Below are 14,402 nucleotides of genomic sequence, written 5' to 3'. Positions count from 1 at the left end.
GATCCATGCCACTATAACTCCTCTATGCACCATTAATTGATGTTTAATATTAATGTTGTAGTGTTGAGGTAAGTTTGTAAATGTCTTGCTACAATGCACTGCAATACGTAATGTGTCACCACTGAGTGAGGGTTTCACAAGGGCTTAGACGAAATAAGGGGCAAAACATTGTCACTTCTTTCAGTTGTTAACAAGTCCCTTGCTTGTTAAAGATGTTTGCTTGATAAAGTGCACGTTATTTTTGTGAGTGTATTGCACCGAGTTCTTGTGAGTAGCAGCAGCATTTTCTGTAGTCTGGATACAGAACAATACGAATTAGGTGCGCAGTTTATTGGACAAAAATTTTAAACACAAGATTAGTGCCAAAGTGCAGATAGAACTGTCAAAAACACATACTTTGAGATATGGTTGAAGGGGACAAAAACAGTCATTAGGACTCCACATCAGTTGAAAATTTGACCATATTGGTAACAGGTTCATAACTTTCACCAGTATACAAATCATGAGCTTTGTTAGGGTTGTTCTATGTTTGTCTCCGGCTGGTGTCCAGACTAGATGTAAAGAGCTGGAAATTTCCGCAGAGCTATAAGAACATAATATTTCTTCATTATATACTAATTTGGCAAAGTCTGCGAATTAACGCATTACTAAACTAACAGCAGTTCAGTTTTGTGAAAGGTAGCAGTGATAGATTTAGGGAGAGCAGGAATTTGTTTTAGAAATTTGTGAACAGAGCTTCTTCTGTCTTCAGTGTATTAACTTGTGAATATATAGTGGCACTTCGCCACCATACAACTTGTCTTAATCTTCACAGTGGAAAGTGTTTCCAGTGTCAGGCTGTAAGGGAGGAGAGATGGTGGTATACAGTCCAAACCACCAGACTGTGCACTAGTGTTCCACATCTTTCTACGGCATATAATGAACTGAAAAATTTACATTCTACTAATGCTGATTAATTTGTTGAATGGAGTATAAAACTCGTTGAATGGTGCAAAAATCTCAGATATCGACTTGATACTTTTCAAGTGAAATAAGCTATGTTTTTGGTTACCTATCTCCAAACTGAAAGAACCAGAGGTTGTAGAGAGTTTCAGGGAGAGCATAAGGGAACAATTGACAGGAATGGGGGAAAGAAATACAGTAGAAGAAGAATGGGTAGCTCTGAGAGATGAAGTAGTGAAGGCAGCAGATGATCAAGTAGGTAAAAAGGCGAGGGCTAATAGAAATCCTTGGGTAACAGAAGAAATATTGAATTTAATTGATGAAAGGAGAAAATATAAAAATGCAGTATATGAAGCAGGCAAAAAGGAATACAAACGTCTCAAAAATGAGATCGACAGGAAGTGCAAAATGGCTAAGCAGGGATGGCTAGAGGACAAATGTAAGGATGTAGAGGCTTGTCTCACTAGGGGTAAGATAGATACTGCCTACAGGAAAATTAAAGAGACCTTTGGAGAGAAGAGAACCACTTGTATGAATATCAAGAGCTCAGATGGCAACCCAGTTCTAAGCAAAGAAGGGAAGGCAGAAAGGTGGAAGGAGTATATAGAGGGTTTATACAAGGGCGATGTACTTGAGGACAATATTATGGAAATGGAAGAGGATGTAGATGAAGACGAAATGGGAGATAAGATACTGCGTGAAGAGTTTGACAGAGCACTGAAAGACCTGAGTCGAAACAAGGCCCCGGGTGTAGACAACATTCCATTAGAACTACTGACGGCCTTGGGAGAGCCAGTCATGACAAAACTCTACCATCTGGTGAGCAAGATGTATGAGACAGGTGAAATACCCTCAGACTTCAAGAAGAATATAATAATTCCAATCCCAAAGAAACCAGGTGTTCACAGATGTGAAAATTACCGAACTATCAGTTTAATAAGTCACAGCTGCAAAATACTAACGCGAATTCTTTACAGACGAATGGAAAAACTGGTAGAAGCGGACCTCGGGGAAGATCAGTTTGGATTCCGTAGAAATGTTGGAACACGTGAGGCAATACTAACCTTACGACTTATCTTAGAAGAAAGATTAAGAAAAGGCAAACCTACGTTTCTAGCATTTGTAGACTTAGAGAAAGCTTTTGACAATGTTAACTGGAATACTCTCTTTCAAATTCTGAAGGTGGCAGGGGTAAAATACAGGGAGCGAAAGGCTATTTACAATTTGTACAGAAATCAGATGGCAGTTATAAGAGTCGAGGGGCATGAAAGGGAAGCAGTGGTTGGGAAAGGAGTGAGACAGGGTTGTAGCCTCTCCCCGATGTTATTCAATCTGTATATTGAGCAAGCAGTAAAGGAAACAAAAGAAAAATTCGGAGTAGGTATTAAAATTCATGGAGAAGAAGTAAAAACTTTGAGGTTCGCCGATGACATTGTAATTCTGTCAGAGACAGCAAAGGACTTGGAACAGCAGTTGAACGGAATGGACAGTGTCTTGAAAGGAGGATATAAGATGAACATCAACAAAAGCAAAACGAGGATAATGGAATGTAGTCAAATTATATCGGGTGATGCTGAGGGAATTAGATTAGGAAATGAGACACTTAAAGTAGTAAAGGAGTTTTGCTATTTAGGGAGTAAAATAACTGATGATGGTCGAAGTAGAGAGGATATAAAATGTAGACTGGTAATGGCAAGGAAATCGTTTCTGAAGAAGAGAAATTTGTTAACATCGAATATAGATTTAAGTGTCAGGAAGTCGTTTCTGAAAGTATTTGTATGGAGTGTAGCCATGTATGGAAGTGAAACATGGACGATAACTAGTTTGGACAAGAAGAGAATAGAAGCTTTCGAAATGTGGTGCTACAGAAGAATGCTGAAGATAAGGTGGGTAGATCACGTAACTAATGAGGAGGTATTGAATAGGATTGGGGAGAAGAGAAGTTTGTGGCACAGTTTGACTAGAAGAAGGGATCGGTTGGTAGGACATGTTTTGAGGCATCAAGGGCTCACAAATTTAGCATTGGAGATGAATACACTAAGCAGATTCAGAAGGATGTAGGTTGCAGTAGGTACTGGGAGATGAAGAAGCTTGCACAGGATAGAGTAGCATGGAGAGCTGCATCAAACCAGTCTCAGGACTGAAGACCACAACAACAACAACATCTCCTACTTTCTAAATTCAACAATGATTTTAGTGCATCTCTAAGAGAAAAGACAGGAAGAAAAAGTACATAGTAATATCCTAAGAGTTGTTTCTACAATAAGTCTACTATATCTCTTTTACTGTGCTAAAACTCACTAAGAGATTCTTAGGAATGTGCTTGAGGAAAGTAAAGTTTCATTTCAAAATTTATTTCATTTTATTCACTACTTATATCAGAAATGCATTAGGTATTTTTTAGTGATTGAGCGAAAGTGATAAATTTATAAAAAATTATTTCAGATGCTGGATGTCCAGAAAGAAGTTGAAGCGGCGCTGGGACAAACTGTTGATGGTGGTGCTGAATCAGAAGATGAATTGGAAGCTGAACTTGCTCAGCTGCTGCAGTTAGACCAGTCAGGGTCAGAGCAGGCATCTCCTCCGCATGTCACAAAGGGGAACCTGAGTCTTTCATTTGAACCAGAAATCAGTGATGATGAAGATATTGAATCTAAAGACCACGAAAAACTGGAGTCAAGATTGAAGAACTTGACATTGTCTGGTATGTATAGACAGTTATTATTTTAATTGTTTTTAAATTTATTTGTAAGACTGTCAATGAACTTTCAGATTCTTCCTTCACTCAACATATAACGTTATAGCTTGTCAGAATTTCCCCTTAAAGCTGCCTTGACTCGGAACCCAATGCTCATGTTCTTGCAGCAGTTGTTATCACTAGTCTGTAAACGCAGTAGTTATAAAAGTTTTTGTATATCCATTCTTTTGGCAGAAGGTCTTTGGAATGATGGCCATTTACTATTGTGAGAAAATAAAACGCCTGCAGCCATCCTTATGATTTTATTTATTTTGTTGCAACCAGTTTCTGCCCTTCAATATGCCGTCATCAGGCTGTAGTTGACGCGAGAGTAGTTGATACAATCCCTATATACATCGCACCATTGGCCAGCATAATGGGATACCCAGATAATCTGAAAACTTAGGTGTCAGCACTCTAACGGTCAACCATCAAGTACATTCTAAGTCCCACCATACATGGAGATTAAAAGTGAATGTAGCTGTACTAGTGAAACAATTGCCTCCGTGCTCTCTATTATTAGGGAAGCAAGCATGCCTGTTCCTAGGAGTATTGAATCATACTTTAGAACAACAGGCAATGCAATATCGTATTTATCCGCCAACACCCTGCAAGCGACTTTCAATTAAGATGTCTCCCTTTGCGGGAATATACATAATGAATATACAAGTACAGGTTGTAGACACTTGGTTGAGCCGGCCGAAGTGGCCGTGCGGTTAAAGGCGCTGCAGTTTGGAACCGCAAGACCGCTACGGTCGCCGGTTCGAATCCTGCCTCGGGCATGGATGTTTGTGACGTCCTTAGGTTAGTTAGGTTTAACTAGTTCTAAGTTCTAGGGGACTAATGACCTCAGCAGTTGAGTCCCATAGTGCTCAGAGCCATTTTTTGAACACTTGGTTGATGACATGTAGAAGTTTGAGTCTGGTCGTGGGTTATACTCAGAGCGCCTAATATAAGGTGACTGCTTGTGATAAGTGGGTAATCTTGGTTTGCGTCCCGGTCCAGCACAAATTTTAATTGTTGTCATTCCATTATACAGCTGATGGTAGTCCATATTCGCAGCTGCGAATACATTTCATGAATTATCAGCATATCATTTCTCTCTGTGTAGTCTAATCTCGGGCAATCAGCCGTAAGCATATTCCCATTTGCTAAAAGCACATATAATAGCTATCAATATTTGCCCATTGTAGATTATTTACATCCCAAATACATCTTTTCTTTCTGCACAGATCATATCAGTATGAGTTCCCTTCCTTCCTATGACAGGACATTTCAAGTAAAATAACAGTTCTCTCCTTCCAATATGTAGCAAATCATCAATAGTGCATATTCCTTCTAGAATGATCTCAATCTCAGTCATACGGTATGTGTAAGTAAACAGGTTTCAAATAAAAGTTCCCTCTGTTTGTACAATCACATAAGACATCAAATATCAGTTTTATATACAAAATAAGTAATGTAAATCAGTAGTGTTCTAACAATTTGTGCTAGTGCACATTTCAAATATAATTGATAAATTGGAATTCAACAATTGTCATACCTAAACCTAAGTAAAATTCCTGTTTGTACACAGTAACGTTGATATGTACGTCATGTGTCTGGCAATGAACAGTCATTTCATAAATCTCAAATTCAAGCATGTACATATAAACAGAAGTAACTATTACCTCTTACATGTAAATTTTTTGGTAATGATGCCTACTACTAAATGTGGTGATGTTGACTACATTGGTGATGTAGCTGCGTGATTGTATAATCAATAAAAGCTCAAACTTCAAACTAAAACCATATGTAAACCTGTCCTTCTCTCCATTCGTCCAGAAACATTTCAAAAGCATGAGTGAAAAACAAAGAGAGCCTACATTTACTGTCTCTATGTTTCTGCGGCAACAAATTGCAGTGTTGAGTACAAAGTAGTGCAGTGATATGATTGGTCACTAATGTCTCTCCGAGTGCAGCAGACTACTTCACAGATCCATTATCATTATCTCTCCTGTGTGTTAATGCCATAAACAATAACTCATAACCTCAAAAACAAAATGTAAAATACTTTCAATACTTGTCATCATTCTTCATCTGTATGTGTATCTATTCATCAAGCATCTTACATGACAATACAAAAACTGGATGCAGTAGTGATCTGAACGAACAAATAGCAATATCTTCTCCTTATTATTATCAAAGTATCATAGCTTAGTGTAATGAACAATATCCATAATGTAATTCTTCATGTTTTCCCGGCGATCTGTTGACATCTTGGATATTCGGGAATCCAGCCGGATGTTTGCGTTGTTCTCGCACGATATTTCAACAGCATGCCTCGCTGTCTTCTTCAGGTGCTACCTGAGACTGGTCCTTGGGTCGATTGAGTCCAGTATTTATGCCTGGGAGGAGCTGGGCGTTCCCTAATCGGTCTGTGCCGGGTCGAGTGTTCCATCAGTGGTCCGCACCCACCAGATTCAGCTTCAACGGACCCCTCCAATCGCAGATGTTCCGACTGCCGTCGGCGCCCGTTCTGGCAGTCCTCAACGGATGTGGTTATCATCTGAGGTGTGTCAGACCCGGTCTGAGATGTTGGGTACTCTATCTCCTGAGTTACTATGATTTCCACTTCTGTTTCGTGCTGGGCACTCGCTAATCGGTCCGCGCCACGTCGTGTGTTCCGTCTGAGGTCCGCACCCCCAAGCGCAGCTATATTGTCCCTCTCTGGTCGCTGGTGTTCCCTCCGCCATCCGCGCCCGGCCTGGCCGTCTTCTGAAGTCGACTTCATGATCTTGGATATTCGGGAATCCAGATCTGGTCTCCAATGTCAGACACCTTGTCTCACGGCTGTTCTCTCGGTCTCCACTTCTATTTCTTGTAGAATCCCGGAGTGTCCTGTGTTGAGTTTTCACAAGCTCAAGCGCTGGATTGCAGGCAGTGCTGATTTGGTATCCCGAGTCACGGTTGATTAGATTGTCTGTGACCTTAATCTCAATGGCTTCTTTAATGACACTGTCCCAAAATCTTGAGGTCTGTGTTACAATCTTGGTGTCATTGTAATCCATTGAATGACCAAGTTCCAGACAATGCTCTGCTATGGCTGATTTAGTTGCCTGCCTGAGTCTGGTATGTCTCTGGTGTTCTTTACACCTGATGTTCACAGTTCTGGTGGTCTGGCCAATGTATGACATCCCACACTGGCATGGTATGTTGTAAATACCTGGCTTGCGTAGCCCCAGGTCATCTTTTACATTCCCCAGCATAGCCCCAATTTTGGTGGGTGGGCAAAATATGCTCTTGATGTCATATTTCTGGGGAATCCTGCTGATCTTGGCAGAGATAGGTCCGGCATATGGCAGGTATGCCATCTTCTTTGCCTCTTCTGGTTCTTCTTCTTGATCCTTTGGCTGGTTAGGAGGTTGAAGTGCCTTTTGGATATCTCTAGAGGAGTACCCATTCCTGCTGAACACTGATTGTAAGTGTTCTATTTCTGTGGCCAGACTATCAGGATCTGACAGAGTTTGTGCTCTGTGGACCAGTGTTTTGAGCACTACATTCTTCTGTGCCGGATGGTGGCAACTGCTGGCTTGTAGGTATAAGTCAGTGTGCGTAGGTTTGCGGTACACACTGTGTCCAGGGAGTTGCTGTATCTTCACCTAACTGTAGCAGCCTCCTTGACCACTCAAAACTGGGACCAGGTTGACGGTGCCTCCTGGTCTCTAGCAGAATGCACCAGCAAGAAGTCAATGGCATGCCAACTAGCCAAGTTTGAGCACCTCAACAACAAGGCGCAACAGACTGGGGACACACGCACGGTGGTCAATCTAAGTGACGAGCAGCTCGATGGACCACCTTAAAAGTACTTAGCAAGGGCCTAAATTTCGCAGTGACCCCTGGAAACATGCCTGTCACAGCCTTCATCAGTGCAGTTGAGCAAGTGGCCAACACGCTACCTTCTAGTGTGGCCGAAGAGATCCGAAGAGAGACCTGCAGGGCGCTCACCAAGACCAAGCCACCCAAATCCAACATTTCAGGTGATGAAAGGGTGGCACTGAGGCGTCTCCGGGGGGATGACGGCATTGTGGTGTTGCCCACAGACAAGGGGAGCTCCACAGTCATCCTAAAGAAAGCAGAATATGACAGAAAGGTGCAACAACTTCTGGAGGATCCTGCATACAGGTCAATAGCAAGCGACCCTACAGAGAATGTGGACAAAAAGACCAGGGCTCTGTTGGAGGACACGGGCCTGCCTGAACAAGTCATCAAGAAGCTGCGTCCCAAAGCACCAGCACCACCTAGACTTTATGGACTCTCCAAGGTTCAGAAGGATGGGGTTCCACTGCGACCTATTGTCAGCAATATTGGCGCAGCAACTTACCCTACTGCGAAATACCTGAAGATGATGTTGACACCACATGTGGGTAAATGTGCACATCACATCCGGGACTCAGAGGATTTCCTGCAACGACTGGGCCAGCAACACATCACAGACACAGACATCATGGTTAGTTTTGATGTGGTGTCTCTCTTCACACGGGTACCACTGAAGGAGTCACTTGAGCTTATTGGAGAGAAGTTTGATGGGGCTCTCCTTGATCTATTCAGGCATGTACTCACCTCGACGTACTTCCTATATGGGGCTATGGGCAGCCCTCTATCACCAGTGGTGGCCAACCTATTTATGGAAAGGTTTGAAGAGGAGGCACTCTCTTCAGCCACATATCAGCCTAAGTGCTTTTTTCAGTACGTGGATGATACCTTTGTCATCTGGCCCCATGGTAGAGAGAAGTTAGATGAGTTCCTGCTACATCTGAACTCTTGCCATCCGAACATTCAGTTCACAATGGAAATGGAGAAGGATGGACTACTTCTGTTCTTGGATGTTCTGGTGAAGAGAAAGGCAGATGGCACATTTGGACACAGTGTGTACCGCAAACCTATGCACACTGACTTATACCTACAAGCCATCAGTTGCCACCATCCGGCACAGAAGAATGTAGTGCTCAAAACACTGGTCCACAGAGCACAAACTCTGTCAGATCCTGATAGTCTGGCCACAGAAATAGAACACTTACAATCAGTGTTCGGCAGGAATGGGTACTCCTTTAGAGATATCCAAAAGGCATTTCAACCTCCTAACCGGCCAAAGGATCAAGAAGGAGAACCAGAGGAGGCAAAGAAGATGGCATACCTGCCATATGCCAGACCTATCTCTGCCAAGATCAGCAGGATTCTCCAGAAATATGACATCAAGAGCATATTTTGCCCACCCACCAAAATTGGGGCTATGCTGGGGAATGTAAAAGATGACCTGGGGCTACGCAAGCCAGGTATTTACAACATACCATGCCAGTGTGGGATGTCATACATTGGCCAGACCACCAGAACTGTGAACATCAGGTGTAAAGAACACCAGAGACATACCAGACTCAGGCAGGCAACTAAATCAGCCATAGCAGAGCATTGTCTGGAACTTGGTCATTCAATGGATTACAATGAGACCAAGATTGTGACACAGACCTCAAGATCTTGGGACAGTGTCATTAAAGAAGCCATTGAGATTAAGGTCACAGACAATCTAATCAATCGTGACTCGGGATATCAAATCAGCACTGCCTGGAATCCAGCACTTGAGCTTGTGAAAACTCAACACAGGACACTCCGGGATTCTACAAGAAATAGAAGTGGAGACCGAGAGAACAGCCGTGAGACAAGGTGTCTGACATTGGAGACCAGATCTGATACACCCCAGATCATGAAGTCGACTTCAGAAGACGGCCAGGCCGGGCGCGGATGGCGGAGGGAACACCAGCAACCAGAGAGGGACAATGTAGCCGCGTCTGGCGGGCGCGGACCTCAGACGGAACACACGACGCGGCGTGGACCGATTAGGGAGTGCCCAGCACGAAACAGAAGTGAAAATCATAGTAACAGTCAGGAGATAGAGTACCCAACATCTCAGACGGGGTCTGACACACCTCAGATGATAACCACATCTGTTGAGGACTGCCAGAACGGGTGCCGACGGCAGTCGGAACATCTGCGACTGGAGAGGTCCATTGAAGCCGAGTCTAGCGGGCGCGGACCACAGATGGAACACTCGACCCGGCGCGGACCGATTAGGGAACACCCAGCTCCTCCCTGGCATAAATACTGGACTCGATCGACCCAAGGACCAGTCTCAGGTAGCACCTGAAGAAGACAGCGAGGCACGCTGTTGAAATATCGTGCGAGAACGACGAGAACATCCGGCTGGATTCCCGAATATCCAAGATGTCAATATCCATAATCATCAGTGTATCACTGTGCTCAGCATACCTAAATAAATCTTCCACTCATAAGTAACTGTGTGTTCAAGGCGTGTATGTAAAATCCCCTCCATATATTGAACTTAAAGTTTTCTCAGTTGTAAATAACTAATTGTCTAGGTATGTGGACCAAAATATTTGAAAATACATGTCTTATCAAAACAAATGTAGTAAGACTCTCTTTCTGATTGCTGATCTAATACTGTGTAACATTGAAGTAAGAAGTGTTGAAGTCTCAAATGGTTGCCACACACATGGCAGAGTACAGTTAGTCCATAAATCATAAACTTTCAGTAGACAAAAGATATAGGTATGTGTCCATGACATAGTATAAGCAAAACCTTCCCTTCGTAACATGGCATAATTATAGCCAGTATAAATGTTATAAGAGCAGTATATGTGTAGGCCGGCCGGTCTGGCCGAGTGGTTCTAGGCACTTCAGTCTGGAACTGTGCGACCGCTATGGTCGCAGGTTCGAACCCCGCCTCTGGCATGGATGTGTGTGATGTCCTTGGGTTAGCTAGGTTTAAGTAGTTCAAAGTTCTAGGGGACTGATGACCTCAGATGTTGAGTCCCATAGTGCTCAGAGCCATTTCAACCATTTTCAAGTATATGTGTAGGGAAAACCAAGTACATCTTCACAATGAAAGTTCCATTGTCTACCTAGTATATGCATATATCAAAGTGCACAAGCCAAATAGAGAAGTGTATTTATGTATATATTCATATGTGTGCAAAAACTAAACAGTGGAAACTCCAGGTAGGAATGTTAACAACGTAGGAAAAGACAGATTGCTACTTATCATAAAGAAGACACATCACGTGGCAACCAGGCACAATTAAGAAACTCACATATAGCTTTCGGCCACAGCCTTCGTCAATAAAAACACACACACACACACACACACACACACACACACACTGGAATGCAACGTCACGTGGGATGTAAGCAGCAGTCTGGAGGTGATGGGGAAGGGGAAGGGGAAGAGGAAGGGATAGTTGTGTATGGGTGGGGAGAGAGACAAATGCTGTCTGGTGGAGTTTGCAGGGACTAGACTGCCAAGAGATGCAGCATCAGGAAGCTGTGGAGCAGGGAGGTGGGGGAAAACGGAGCAAAAAAGGAGAGGAGGAGGGAAAGATGGGACAGATACAGTTGTCGTGAATCACAGTAGAGAGCGATTAGCAGTCTAACAACACTTTATTACATGGTCACGGAACATACAATACAACAAGTCAAAGATATATTGTCCTAAGAGTAAACAAATAGTCTCTCACTTGCCCGAAGTACATCACTCTGTGACATCCTCCCCACCCTGTTCGACCTCCAAAGGTACGGCCAGCTGCACAGGACGACTAATGATGGGACCATCTGGTGTCTAGAGTATTATCTTCCTTATCCTGCCGTCTCTTCCTGGTAGTACCTTTTCTATCATGGCCTTCTTCCACATATGTCGCAGATGAAGGTCCTCTTGGATCAGCACGATGTCGCCAGGGTGAAAGGGGGTGACTCGTCCCGATGGGCGTTTAACTTCATGGTAGTTCCGGAGTGCCAGTAGGTATTCTTTAATCCAACAGGTCCAAAAACTGTCACGGAGTTGCTGTGTCAGTCGGAATTCCTTTGTTAAATTGGTGTTCGCTGATGGCTCTGGTCCCGTCGGAATAGTCGTACGTTTTTCTCCAGTAAAAAAATGGGAAGGTGTGAGTGCATCACAATCATCTCCTGGTGTGATGGGCCTGGAGTTCACCGCGGCTTCAATACTGATCAGGGTGGTGTTCAGTTGTTCCTCAGTGAGCTTCGCGAGTCCCAATACCTTCCGTAGGCAACTCTTTATTGTCCCACCATTCTTTCCCACCATCCTCCTCACCAAGCCGCCCGGGAGAGAATGAATTTCCAAGTAATACCATGGTGGGCAAGGAACTGATAAGTTTTTGTGGTGGTTAGTGCCTTCCAAAGTTGGGCTAGTTCCATATTTGTGGCATGGAATGTTTTCGCGTTATCTGTATATATCGTGTGGGGTAGTCCGCGTGGTTCGGACAGTACAGAACGAACGCCAAAATGATGTAGACGGATGTGTGTCTCTTGAATAACCAATAGTGTGAAGTGGTGAGAACCGTCAAGGAGTACAGGATATTTTTGTTCCCTATTTAGGCTAGTGCACTGCAGTCGACCTCCTAAACGTATCACTCCATCTTCTATGAAAGGATTGTATCGTGCGATTTTTGACTCTCTTGGCAGTGGTAAGTTATTCTGAAGTGCATTTAATTTGCTGGGGAAGGAATCTCTCTGGCCCACTCGAATCCAAACATTTTGGCAGCTGATAATTCGGTGGCTGTAAGTTCTCCTGAAGATTTATTCTTCTGACGAACGTTGTGTAGGAAGCGGAGAGTCCATGCTGTGATACGAATGAGCTTCCAGAATGAGCTGAATTTAAGTAAGTTCAAAAGGCTGGTTGGCGTAGATATCGACAAGACTTGGCTCTGGGTTTTCTTCCTCTTTTCTTCGGGAGGAAGTCGTACCATCGTTGGAGTATCGTTTGGCCAGCATTCAGGAGGGTGTGTAAGTCAAGGTGGCCCATGCCACCAAATATTCAGAAAACTCATTTGATTGCCAAGGAGTTCACGTGGGAGGTGGTCAGCAGGATTGTCTGGTCCTGAGCATTGTTTCCATTGCGTGGGAGTCGTGTGTGTTTGTATCTCAGTTACCCGATTACAAACGAAGGTCTTCCATCTGTTAGGATCACAGCGAATCCAACTTAGTGTTATTTTAGAATCCGTCCACAATATCACATGGGCAATTTTAAAGTCTGTTGCGCGGCAAAAGTAACACAATAGTCTGGTCCCAACTACTGCCGCTAAAAGTTCGAGTCGAGGCAATGTCACCTTCTTAGTCTGTTCTTGCTACAGACTAAATGGGTGATGATGTCATCATCTAAGATGGTAGGAATGTACAAAGCTGCTCCATATGCCTTTTCCGAGGCATCACAGAATACGTGCAGCTGAGAGTCTCTTCCATGAGCTGTAGCTATCAATCTAGGGACACGTATATGTGACAATGAAGGTAAGCTAGATATCCAAGTGCGCCATCGTGCCCCTAAGGCCCAGGGCATAAGTTCATCCCAGCCAATTCCTCGGCACCATGTGTCCTGGAATAGCAATTTCCCAACAAGAGAAACGGGAAAACAGTCCGAGTCGGTCATAGAATTTAGCCGTACATTGTAAAAGGAGTCGTTTGGTGGCTGGCTCTTCTGACCTTCTGATGATTTCGCTAGGATCGATACAGAAGTAGTCACCTGCAGTGTTCCAGTCTACGCCAAAAACTTGAGTCTGGATGTGGAGTTCTTGCCCTTTTGCCCTCCAGATAGTGTGGAGTTGTTCACAGTTGGTAGCCCATTTTGATAATGGGAGACTGATCAATTTCATTAGGGTTACAAGCTCATAGTATATAGTTATCACCAAATTATCACCGTCTACTTAGATCACAAAGTCGTTCATGCACACAGTTTTGTTTATAAGTGGCGCTACGGTGGGAAATGCTGTCATACACTTGTCGGCAAGTTCTCTTAGTGTTGCAGAAAGTAAAATTGGGCTGCACGTCAGGCCGAATGGGAGTCTGTTAAAACGGTATTCTGTTAGTTCGTCCATCGTTTGAAGATTTCCTGTTTGATCCTGGCTAATTTTGAACCAGAAGAATCTGGTCAAGTGTTTGTCCTTTTCGTTCAAGGTTAATTGAAGGAAAGCTTGTGTGATGTCCGCGACAATAGCCGTAGAATGTAGTCTGAAATGCAGTAAAATTTCCAGAATCTCTGGTAATAGGTTCGGTCCTACTTCTAATACCCCATTCAGAGAAGGTACATTGTTTTCGTGAGATGAGGCATCAAAGACTATTCTACTCTTAGTGGTTCCGTATTTTTCCTTCCTCACTGCATGATGAGGGAGATAAAATAGCTCCTTTCCTGAGAGTGGGGTGGGAGCGACCTCTACTTGCCCCTTCGTAATGTAGTCTAGCGTAAGATCGAAATACATTTGCTTAAAGGTCTCTTGACGTTGAAATCTCTCCCTAAGGTGCTTGAATCGTTTTTTCGCGATCGGTCTGTTACTCAAAAGCACTGTGTGTTGTCCTGTGGGAAGTGTAACCACTGCTCAATGATCCTTTATAGAGAAAGATGCAAACTCTTCAAGAAGTCTCGTATCCTTGTTGTTCACAGGTAGATCCTGATCGGCAATAATCCCTATAGTTTCCAAGTTCCAAAAGCGTCTGAAATCATTGTCCGAGTGCAGAGGAGATCGGTCAGTCTGAGCAAAATTTACCACAGTTGCATGCACACAGGCTTGTGACTTGTTAGCACTAAGTATCCAGCCAAACAGAGAAGGAACTAACACTAAGGTTTCAGAGATGCGTATGGGCGAATTGTGCTTCACTATCTTCCAAT

General features: G+C 43.5%; 1 protein-coding gene across 1 annotated transcript in view; it reads left to right on the top strand.

Annotated features, from left to right (window-relative positions):
* The window catches only part of LOC124802405 (charged multivesicular body protein 7), a 216,973-nt gene that overhangs the window by 171,346 nt on the left and 31,225 nt on the right, over positions 1 to 14,402 (top strand). The window contains exon 6 of the mRNA XM_047263165.1: positions 3,388 to 3,646. Within this exon, the coding sequence (XP_047119121.1) occupies positions 3,388 to 3,646 (259 nt within the window). The remainder of the gene's footprint in view (positions 1 to 3,387; positions 3,647 to 14,402) is intronic.

This window comes from Schistocerca piceifrons, chromosome 1, assembly GCF_021461385.2.
Source record: "Schistocerca piceifrons isolate TAMUIC-IGC-003096 chromosome 1, iqSchPice1.1, whole genome shotgun sequence".
NCBI classification, from domain to species: domain Eukaryota; kingdom Metazoa; phylum Arthropoda; class Insecta; order Orthoptera; family Acrididae; genus Schistocerca; species Schistocerca piceifrons.
Note: the sequence above shows the minus strand (reverse complement) of the source record. Positions and strands in the feature narration are given on the sequence as shown.